This window comes from Mercurialis annua, linkage group LG7 (assembly GCF_937616625.2).
Source record: "Mercurialis annua linkage group LG7, ddMerAnnu1.2, whole genome shotgun sequence".
Lineage (NCBI taxonomy): Eukaryota > Viridiplantae > Streptophyta > Magnoliopsida > Malpighiales > Euphorbiaceae > Mercurialis > Mercurialis annua.
In genome coordinates, this window is record NC_065576.1 from 5,569,140 (window position 1) to 5,581,229 (window position 12,090).

General features: G+C 37.1%; 1 protein-coding gene across 1 annotated transcript; it reads left to right on the forward strand.

Annotated features, from left to right (window-relative positions):
- Positions 1-6,418: 6,418 nt before the first annotated feature.
- On the forward strand, positions 6,419-11,347 carry LOC126655328 (pentatricopeptide repeat-containing protein At5g67570, chloroplastic). The gene is made up of 9 exons (XM_050349455.2): positions 6,419-7,051; positions 7,475-7,666; positions 7,989-8,070; positions 8,174-8,365; positions 8,466-8,579; positions 9,030-9,123; positions 9,200-9,357; positions 9,707-10,123; positions 10,563-11,347. The coding sequence occupies exons 1-9, from the start codon at positions 6,489-6,491 to the stop codon at positions 11,208-11,210; spliced, it is 2,460 nt and encodes an 819-aa protein (XP_050205412.1). The 5' UTR covers positions 6,419-6,488; the 3' UTR covers positions 11,211-11,347.
- Positions 11,348-12,090: the final 743 nt, after the last annotated feature.

Sequence of the window (12,090 nt, forward strand, 5' to 3'; positions counted from 1 at the left end):
AAAAGCAATGACTCAATTAAGTAAATAGTAATAACTCACTTTATAAGCTTGGCAAAGCTTACATTCAAATCACATATATCAAGCATATATATTCTGACTTTAATCCTGTTTCTAATTAAATTGAACACTTTTCTTTTATATAGTTCCTTCCAATTTCAGACCATCCTTTTAGAGTTTTACCAAGTTTTTGACTCTTGATTTGTCAGAAAATTAAAATTTCCCACAGCTCTTATTTTATATTAGCATTACAACGGTTTCTAAGGATAAGTAGAAAAGCAATTTGCAAGACAATGAAACACTGTATTGACGATAAGTTAGTTTTATTTGTATTAGGAAACATGAGTTTATTCGAATTAATGTTATCTTTTTTTGTATTATATTATTTAAATTAAACTCTTATTAACTTTTATCTTTTCAATTATAAATTATACCCTTAATGAAACCTATTATCGTAATTTTGCCTGTCCCCACCCCCTTCCCACATATAAGATAGTTATAGACTAGCGTTTGGCCACGTGCTACACACGTGAGCGACATTCATATGACCCGTTATATGTATAAAATATTAAATAAAGTATTATATATATATATATATATATATATATTGAATAAATTATTTTTAAATGACCTGTTATATTTATTAAATATTAACTAAATTATAAAATATAATTTTTTAGTTTTTGATAAACAATTATAAATTATTTTTTTAATTGAAATTTTAACACATGAGTGATTATATATGACCCGTAATATATTCTAAATGGGAAAGTTTAGTTTTTGATAATTTATTCTAAATATTTAAACTTAAAATTATTTAATAAACATCTTCAATTGGCTATTACTTGATGTATAATTCCAATGGCGCATTCAACATATCTTTTTTAGTTATCTTTGTATAAATTTGTCGAAACAGTATACTTGCATGTAGCTCATCTTAATACACATTCAATTATTCTTAATATAAATTAATTTTTCTAATGGATGGCTCTCGTTTGTTTGGATCTAACATAAATTTTCATGTTGCCTTTCAATGGACACTCACAATTACTTAGCTTTTACTTGCACATAGTTATATATCTTTTTTTCTATTCGTGGTTATCATGATTGCAATTTTACAATATTGGACTTCTCATGGCGGCAATTTGTATTTTTTTGTTATAGATACATGTTTTAATTAGAATTAGACTTCCACTTAGACTTTAACTCTTTTTTGATTTGCATTCTATTAAAAGTGTAACGGAAAACAATTGTTTCATATTATTTTATTTTAAATTAACTCTGTTTACACTGGCCCAAAAAGAGCTCATATGGGCTAATTCGGGTTTTTGAGCCCAAAAGCCATCAACTATCTTTTTATTCTTATCTTAGTTTAGTAGTTATCTTTTTTAGTCATTATCTTATTTTTAGTCATTATCTTAGTTATTTAGCTTAGTATTTATTTAAATAAGAGATTGTATCATACTAGACTAGGTTTTCTATTTTAGGGTTTGTCCCCTATAAATAGCTAGCTTTAGGTTTGTATTCTCCACAACTCAAATTATCAATCAAACACAAACTTCAAAGCCCTGCGCTTTTCTATCCCCAACCCCCGCGGTTGGTTAACTTAGGAGTAGGAGTAGTTCAAACAATAATCTCGCCTGGGTTTCTTAACCTCCAGATTAATGTTTTAATTTAGATAAATCAAACCCTGTTCAACTTTTCGGACCGAACCGGTTAAAGCATCGATCCACACAGTACCCATCTATAAATTCAAAGATTCGAGTTTGGAAATATTTTCACGCGAACATCTTTTGGCGACTCCACTGGGGACGCGTTTATGGTGAGCACAAAAACCGGAACGACGAAGGAAAGTTACAGGTGCACTTGTTAACATAGCCGAGTCCAATCCGAAGTAAGTCGCACATCGTCAGGCGATTCAAACTCAGGCTTGGAGATGATCATGACAAAGGGTGACAAGTCAGGGTTACGGCTGCCTGGGGACCTATGCACCCCCCGCTAGAACAATGACTGTCGAGTTACAGCCGCATGGGGACTTACGCACCCCCCGTTGGGACAAAGACCGTCGACCTCGTAGTCAAGTATCTGAACCAAGTACATGAGGAGGAGACAAATGATTATGTCCGCGACCTACCTCCCACTCGCCCCTCAAGGTCACGCGCCGATTTCATAAGTAATGAGATAGCCCAAAAAATCGGCGGGTACTTGATGGGCGATTAATCAGATGGGTGAGGCCATCAAAACAGTGATGAATGGTCACACGATCATTCAAAGGGAGATAAAGGCGGATCTTGGTAACTTAACAAGTGTTCATGGAATCATTGGCGGAAGTCTTGTCGGGGCGATGTATCGTCAAGACTGCCAATAGAGTGGCTGAGTTGCCCCAAACATCGAATAGATTTGGAGTTCAGGGGGTATCGGCCAAACAAGGGCATCACCTCAACGGGTTCGGCATCCAAAATGGGTCAATGAGTATTTGAATAAACCATATGCCGAATCTTCATATAGGGATGAGTATGTTGGGTACTAGAGGCTTTAATCTGAAGAAGGTTGCGCATCGTCAGGCGATTCAAACTCGGGCTTGGAGGCGATCATGACAAAGGGAGACAAGTCAGGGTTACAGCTGCCTGGGGACCTATGCACCCCCCGCTAGAACAATGACTGTCGAGTTACAGCTGCTTGGGGACTTACGCACCCCCCGCTGGGACAAAGACCGTCGACCTCGTAGTCGAGCATCCAAACCAAGTACATGAGGAAGAAACAAATGACTATATCCGCGACCTACATCCCACTCGCCCCTCAAGGTCACGTGCCGATTTCATAAGTGTGATGAGATAGCCCAAAAATCGGCAGGTACTTGATCGGCGATGAATCAAGTGGGTGAGACCAAAATAATGATGGGTGATTACACGGTCATTCAAATGGAGATAAAGGCGAATACTAGTATCTCAATCATTGGTGAAAGTCTTGTCAAGGCAACGTATCATCAAGGATGCCAATACAAGGGCCGAGTTGCCTCAAACATCAAATGGACTCAAGAATCCATGGGGTATCAGCTGAGCAAGGGTAACCCAACAAGTTAAACATCCAAAATTGGTTAGTGAATATTTGGATTCGCTCTTATAACGATTTTTCATAGAGGGGCGAGTATAACAGGTACAAGAGGGAGAGTACCAAGTTCTCAATCCCCAAGTCTCCAGGTGCCGAGTTCTTAGCCTTCAAATCCTCAGATGCTGAATACTACACTAATTATTTGGCGTTGGGCGAATCTAAATGTTGAGGGCACGATCAGTCACTATCGACCTTGATGGGTCCTTTCAAGTTGACCACGTCGGCGATCATTCAGAATGAAGTCGATAGAGGGTGAGTATCAGTTGCACCAACAAAGGGCGAGTACCAACTCCTCAATTATTATATCCTCAGGGCGAGTATTGTAGGTGCCAAAGGGTGAGCAACAAGTTCATAGATTTTGAGTACACAAGTGATCCATATAACTTTTGGTGAAGTGGGTGGCACATTGTCAGGTGATCAATATGCCTTTAGGCGAGTCAAGAGCTGGGGCCATGACGAAAGTCTTGTTAGGGTAACATATCGCCGATAGAAGGGCCGAGTTGCCCCAAATACCGAATAGACTCGGAGTCCAAGGGGTATCGGCTAAATGAGGGTAATATCTAAACAAGTTCGGCGTCAAAAGTAAGTCAAAATGCCGGGGGGCATAGCCAATTGTCATTCACTTTGGTGAGTCCTTCTAAATTGATTCTTTGAAATTTGGGCGATCTAGTGGGTGATTACTTTGTATGGCGAGGTGATTGAGCATCTCAATAAAGGAGTTCTTCTACCTTTAGAGGGCGAGTGTTATCAACTCCAGAGGGTAACTTAATAGAGGGAGAGTACCAAGCCCTCGTTCCCTAACAAAATGGGCGAGTCATGAGGTTAAGGTTGTGGCGTTATCCAATTTATTTTTCAATAAAACGGGTGAGAGGGAGATTCTTGTGCCGAACTTCCTAAGATCAAGAAGTGATGGCATCATGGCTATGTAACGTAATTTTTATGTTGGATCTCCTAAGATCAAAAAGTGGTGGCATCATGGCCTCCCAAGATAAAGTAGTGGCATCATGGCAATGTAAGGTGATGGGCGATCTTTTAAGGGCGAGTCAAAGTACTTTGAGGCACGGTCGATCACTAGCCACATTTATGGGCGATACGGCGTGGCTATCATCCAAAATGAAAGCAAGGCAACACTTGGGTGATGATTTTGTGTGGCGAGGTCCTCAAGTGTGGAGCCCTCAAATGGTGACCCCTCAACCTCTGAGCTCTCAACCTTTGCGTCTACTCAACCGCCAAAGGGCGAGTACTAGGTTTTTTGGCGAGGTATGGGCATCTCAGCGAAGAAGGTTGTGTTTAAGGACTTATCTTTTGCAATCTTCTGATAATGAGATTTCATTAGCACAACCAGAGGGCGAGTATCGATTACTTGGTATTGGGTGAATCAAGATGTTGAGGGCACGACCAATTACTAGCCACCTTGATCAGGCCTACAAAATTGACTGAGGTTGGGTGATTCATGATCAAGACAACTTACAATGGATGAGTGCACGGTGAAATTTGGGCGATTTAAGGTCAAGCTGGTCATCTTACATGAGAGCAAGAGGAGAAGTGGGCGATGATGTTAAGAATGTGCTTATCAAATTTAAACAATAAGGGCGATCGATAGACTACATTATAGACATATGGGTTGGCAAGTTTTAGCTCACTGTTACACATTTAAATTCGCCCGATTACTTGAGGTTATGAGAGGACAATTGCCTAAAAACGCAAGATGTGATATGGGGGCACTATGCAATGATGGCGATTAAATGATGGAATGATATAAAACCTTAACACGTGGTCGGGCGAGTCAATAATATGGCGAGTATATTATGGTAAATCAAATGAAAGACAATGGCCGATTAAATGAGATTAAATGTTGGAATATCAAAATAATCGGTGAAGAAATGATTGAGCATCTGAAATGTTAATTGAAGGCTATTTAATGGTCAAATTCACGCCCAATTGGAAGATTAAAGTGGATATAGCATAGTGACGTGGCGATTCAAGAGTATGAAGTCTATAGTGTGATCAGGGCGAGGAAGAATGGAATGGATTTGTTGAAATAAGTGAATGCAACATGATTATTTGAAAATTTGACACGTGGCCAATCATATACATGCAACTTCAACTCTTACTAAAAATCATGGTCTGGATTGTTGATAATGGTTGGCCATACAAATATTCATCCACTTTCTCAGATTTAATCGGCCAGTTAAATGTTTGGTAATTAAAGATGTCCCTTATAAAAGACATGGCCGATTTTAGCCACATACAAACATCATATTGATTTTTTCATTTATGGAACAAACATTTCGATCGGCCGAACATTTATCATTCTCAAGTCTTATGATAAAGAGGCCGATCAATTTTACATACAGTTATAAAAAATCTAATCGCCCGAAATAATGTCAAATATTCTTTTCAATTTTTCGGTCTAAGTGACCGATTACTGAATGATTCATGACATGCGATTAAAATACGTCTCTTCACCTTACTTGACATCCAGCTGAAAAGACGTGGGGGGCATTGTTTACACTGGCCCAAAAAGAGCTCATATGGGCTAATTCGGGTTTTTGAGCCCAAAAGCCATCAACTATCTTTTTATTCTTATCTTAGTTTAGTAGTTATCTTTTTTAGTCATTATCTTATTTTTAGTCATTATCTTAGTTATTTAGCTTAGTATTTATTTAAATAAGAGATTGTATCATACTAGACTAGGTTTTCTATTTTAGGGTTTGTCCCCTATAAATAGCTAGCTTTAGGTTTGTATTCTCCACAACTCAAATTATCAATCAAACACAAACTTCAAAGCCCTGCGCTTTTCTATCCCCAACCCCCGCGGTTGGTTAACTTAGGAGTAGGAGTAGTTCAAACAATAATCTCGCCTGGGTTTCTTAACCTCCAGATTAATGTTTTAATTTAGATAAATCAAACCCTGTTCAACTTTTCGGACCGAACCGGTTAAAGCATCGATCCACACAGTACCCATCTATAAATTCAAAGATTCGAGTTTGGAAATATTTTCACGCGAACAAACTCTTATTAATTTTTTATTTTTTAATATGAATTATACCCTTAATGAAGTCTATTATCGTAATTTTGATTGTCCCCCCCCCCCTTCCCACATATAAAATAGTTATAGATAGATAGATAGATATAGATAGATAGATAGATATATATATAAAAAAAAGCAATCAAAGCAAATTTCCGATTTAAAAACAAAAAAAAAACGTGCAGGGTGTAGTTTTCTCTTTTCTTAATGGATTTTAGCCCTTTAAACAGCCCAACAAATATACTAAAACCCTGGCTTAAACCCATGACCCAACAGCAATCTACAAGCACCCGCCATAGCCGATATCCCACTAAGCCGAGACACTCCCTCGCTTTCTTATCACTTATCAATGGAAGCAGCTTCCACAGTCCCCTCACCTCCCCCATTCGAACCAAACCTCGAAGCCATCAAACACAAGCTCCTCAAACACAACATACACCCAACTCCCAAAATCCTCCGCAACCTCCGCAAAAAACAAATTCAAAAACACAATCGAAAACTCTCAAAAACCGCCCAAACCCAACTCACCCACCAAGAAAAGCAAGCTCTAGCAGAAGAATCCCATTTCCAAACCCTAAAAAATGAGTACAAAACCTTTAGTGGAGCCATCAGAGGCGACTCACAGTCTAGTGGGTTGCTGGTGGGCATGCCGTGGGAGAGAATTGAGAGAGTTAAGTTGAGGGAAATTGCGAGTGGGAGTAATGAGTTTGATGGTGGGAATAAGCTGAGGGTTGAGACTTTGAGGGAGTTGAAAGAAGTTTTTGAAGATGGGTTGAAATGGGTGTTGGATAATGATATTGAATTTGAAGGTGGCGATGATGGTCAATTTTTAAGTAGTGAGAATCAATCTCAATATGACCCAACTAAGAGGAGCCGTAATGATAAGGAGGAAATTCGGTTTCTTGTTAGTAGGTTTGTGTCTAAAATTGTGTACTTTTGTGTGTTTTTCATGAGTTTTTTTGGTTTAGGTAGTAGACACACTTTGATCCATCAACGTGGTCCGTTTTGGAAATATTTCGGATGGTTGGCCTCTCGGACATGAAACTTCATTTTTTTTACCTAGGAAATCTTAAAATAACGCCACGCCGCCGTTTGTGTCTAAAATTATGCACTTTTGTGTGTTTTTCATGAGTTTTACCCGTTTAGGTGGCATGAACACTTCATTCAATGAACAGGTCCGCTTCGGAAATATTCCGGACAATTGACGTTTCACACACAAAACTTCATTTTTTACATAGGAAACCTTAAAATAATGCCGTTTCCCCGTGTTCGTGTCCGTGTTACCTATGATTTTGGTTGATTTAAAGCTTTTTTTTTCTATTTTTGGGTGTTCAGGTTAAGTAAAAGGGATTTTACTGTGAGAGATTGGAAGTTAGCTAAGATAATGAAGCAATCTGGATTGCGGTTTAATGAAGGACAATTGATGATGATTGTGAAGCTGCTTGGGAAGTTGGGGAAATGGGAACAAGCCATGGCTATTGTGGAGTGGGTGTATAATGATAAAGAGAGAAAAAATAGTAGAAGCAGGTGATTGGTTTTCCTTCTCTATTTTTTTTTTGTTTCAAGATGAGTGTAATTTGTTGTTTAATAGTATAAATTTAACATAATTTTGTTATGTGTAGAAATTGAAGGTCTAATTTTATGAAACATGTCTAACATTCTTTCACTGTTTTGATCAGCATTATTTTTTTATGTTCTCAAGGAGTTGATTTTGTTGCTATGAGATTCAGCTAGCCAAATTATGTTTTGATAACTGTCGCAACTGTTCGTTGTTTATGCTTGGAAATCCGTGTAAGTGGTGCGCAAGAACTTATGTGTTTGTGCTAAAAGAACTCAACTATATTTGTAGGTTTGTTTACACAAAACTCTTATCAGTGCTAAGGATCGAAAGGAGGCCCAAGGAAGCTCTTCACATTTTCAATTTGATGCGAGTAATCATCTGCTGACTACATTTTTTTGGCTTTCTTATGTTTATTTTGTTTATATATTTCTTATGAATTTGTATTTATTCTTAATTTCTTTGAAGTTATTCAGGAAGACCACAATATATATCCCGACATGGCTGCATATCATGTCATTGCTGTTACGCTTGGTCAAGCTGGTTGGGTCAAAGAATTGCTTAAAATTGTTGAATGCATGAGGGAGAAACCTTCTAAAAGAACTAATAGCGCTTGGTACAAGCATTGCGATCCAATCCTCGAACCAGATATGGTTATATATAATGCTGTAAGCAGGCATCGCCACCTTTGATTTTGAATTGACTGAAGGTACTTTCAATTCCGTATTAATGGTATGATAACTTGGTCTTCTTCAACCTGTTTGCTAGGTATTAAATGCTTGTGTTCCAACCCAACAGTGGAAGGGTGTGTCGTGGGTGTTTGGGGATTTAAGAAAGAGCGGTCTTAAGCCCAATGGCGCAACATATGGATTGTCAATGGAGGTATTTGCTTGATTCATGGACATGTTTTACATGTTATTTCTGATTCTTAGTTAGACTTCCCAGGTAAGGAACTGAAGCCATGAAACATGTCTTTCATGCTCGTAGATGTAACATGGGAAGTAGACTAGTCTATCAATTTGATGTAACGTGTCTACAAGTTACATTTTATTATTTTAAGCTGGATACTGAGACTTCTCAATGTTAGTTGATTGATTAGATCAGAGGTGAATCAGAACAGGATAGCATTCGTACACGTTCAGCCTAAGTTCTTATGGCTAATATGTAAATTAGTACTAAATTCAATCCCAATTCGTCTTAGAAATTTCTTCATTCATATTGAAGTTTATGTTGACGAATCTGGTTGAGAAGATGGACATCGACGTAAAAGATAATGATTTTTTTCCTCAAATTTTGCATAATAGTCTTCTTACTAGAGGTATTTCTTTAAAGGTGATGCTGAATTCTGGGAAGTACGACCTTGTCCATGAATTATTTAGAAAGATGAATAGAAGTGGAGAAACTCCCACAGCGCTCACATATAAAGGTAGTTTATTTGGTCTCTTTTGTCTTGGAAGGTGTTGATCTTTTATCTCTAATGCAACAATGTTGGAACTTTTCAGTTATCGTCAGAGCTCTTTGGGAGGAAGGTAAAGTCGACGCAGCTGTTGAAGCAGTGAGGAGTATGGAACGAAGAGGAGTTGTAGGAAATGGCAGTCTATATTATGAATTAGCATGCTGCCTTTGCTACTATGGGAGGTGGCAAGATGCTGTGCTAGAGGTTAGTTTGATATTTGTTACACATATATGAAAATTCTGAAACCGGACACGGCAAAATGATATTTTTTACAATAGGCTATTAATGAAATTTCAGAGTTTTAGAAGTGTGTCCAGAAATAAAAATAAATCGCAGAAACGTAGGAATCAATAAGTTTCCGTGCAATTTATGTTTCGATTAAAGCTTCCAACATTTTTGGTTCTGAGTTTAACCATTGTATAGTTGCAGCGTTGCTTATTAATGCTTAACCGTGCCTCTTTATTAGTTGTCATCCTTACAGAAAGCTAATTTTCTTAGTTATCCTTGGAGCAGAAATTCATGATTGTTTTTCGTCTTGTTAATTTATGTGCAGGTTAAAAATATGAGAAAACTTCGTCATAGTAAACCGTTGGAAGTTACTTTCACCGGCATGATAATGTCTTCTCTGGATGGCGGACATGTCAGTGACGGCATCTCTATTTTTGAATTCATGAAAGATCATTGTGTCCCTAATATTGGGACCATAAATATTATGCTCAAAGTTTATGGCCGGAATGATTTGTTCACAGAAGCTAAAGAGTTGTTCGAGGAATATAAGGGGGCCAAAGGCGACAATGATACTGTTCTCATTCCAGATGAATTTACATATAGCTCAATGCTCGAGGCATCTGCCAGTGCACTTCAATGGGAATACTTCGAACATGTGTACAAGGAGATGACATTCTCCGGATATCAACTTGATCAAAGCAAGCATGCATCACTACTCGTGAAAGCATCGAGAGCTGGAAAGGTAGTTATAGATCTATTTCATATTTGAAGGCATCTTTGTTTTATAACTTTTCATTGTAGTTTACATGTTCCTGCTCCGAATATCTGCTTGAATTTGAACAAGCTCAACGCATGGGTTGAGGCATGAAAAACCCGAACCAAATCGAATAATCGAACCGAACCGAACCGACAAATTTGGTTCCACATTATAAATTGTTTTTGGCTTTTCGATTCGGTTCGGTTTTGGACATAAAAAGAATGTAGTTAATTTGGTGTAAACAGAATAACCAAACCGACTAGTTCGATTTGGTTTTAAAAAATTTAATTCCTTAAACTCTTGGTTCGGATCAGTTATGTCAAAATGAAAACAAAATTTCTGTATGGTTCAGCTTGAACCGAATGGGGCACCCATACACATGGTTGGATTCATGTTCTGTTTGCTTGATTTGTTCTTAATGCAGTGTCATCTTCTGGAGCATGCATTTGATGCAGCGTTAGAAGCCGGAGAAATTCCTCATCACTACTTGTTCACCGAAATGGTTTTCCAAGCTGCAATTCAGCAGAATTACGAGAGATCTGTCATCCTAGTCAACACACTTGCTCTTGCCCCTTTTCAAATCAGTGAAAGGCAATGGACAGAGCTTTTCGAGAAAAATAGAGATGAAGTTACTCAGGAAAGTTTAGAGAACCTATTAGACGCACTTCGTAAGTCCGATTATGCATCAGAACCCACAGTTGCAAACTTATCAAGAACACTACACTCTCTGTGTGGCCGCGGCAAGTCAGTGTTCTTACCGAGTTCGACTGATTCAGCTATTGACGTCATCTGTGGTTCGAACGAGGTCGCTAGCCCACAAAATTACAGCACTGATCGGGAGGGAACAGCCGACATACGTAACAATTTGGAGTCACTGGGTTGCGATGAGGCGTATGGTGAATCTACTGAACCCTTGAAAGATTTTGATGCGACGGAATTTGAAATCTCCATCGACCAGATTGACGATTCTCGTGAATCTAAATCGCCCTCAGCGAATGAAATACTGGATGCTTGGAAGGAAAGCAGAAAAGATGGATTATTCTTCCCCTTTCAACGTTGGAAAAAAGTATAAGAATTTAGTATAAATTTAGCGGAGAGGATTTAATAGCCTTGAGCCATCTCTTACAAATTGTATAGTGCAAAACAAGAAAAAATAAATTTGGTTGGTGTTTTTCATTAGAATGTGATCAGTAGTCTATTTAAAGTTTATTGAGCAATGCTCTACAGGAAGCAGGTAGGAGCTCGATATTTTTTTTTCTTTTTTAGTTTTGGAGCTTTTTTACTCATGCATACAGTTAGTAATACAATAATTAATATGTTTAGTGGATTGAAAAATAATAAATATTGAAAATTGTTTGATAATTTATAAATGCTCATGTATAAAATTACTTTTTTTTATTGTCCATTTAGCCAATTATATTTATTTATAAATAGTTGTCCATTTAGAGATTTAAGGTAATTTTAATATTTATCTTCTAAATTTATTTATACCTAATAAATGACTCTATGTTTTACTTTAGAAAGTATTTATTAACTAATAGGGCTATATTCGTATTTTTTTTATAATTTAAGATAAATGAGCACTATTTTGATATGTGCAATTTTTTCTAAATGGAACTGAAAAAAACAGAGGGGGTAGTAGTTAAGATTAAAGTAAATATTAAAAGCTTACTATTGAAAAATATTCAATTTTTTTGATTTCTTGTTTATGGTTTAATCTTTTAAATTGTTTATTTTAGCCATTTATCAATTTTCCGTTTCAATTGTAGCAATTTGTTTAAATTAATGTGAAAAAAATTAAATACACCTTCATGTATTAAAAAATTTATGGTAAATTGAAATAATATAAAATGCATATTAGAATTTTTTTCCACTCTAATTTGAAAAAATTGCTAAAATTGAAATTAAAAATCAAAAAATAGATTAAAGTTGACGATTTTGAAAGTTTGAGC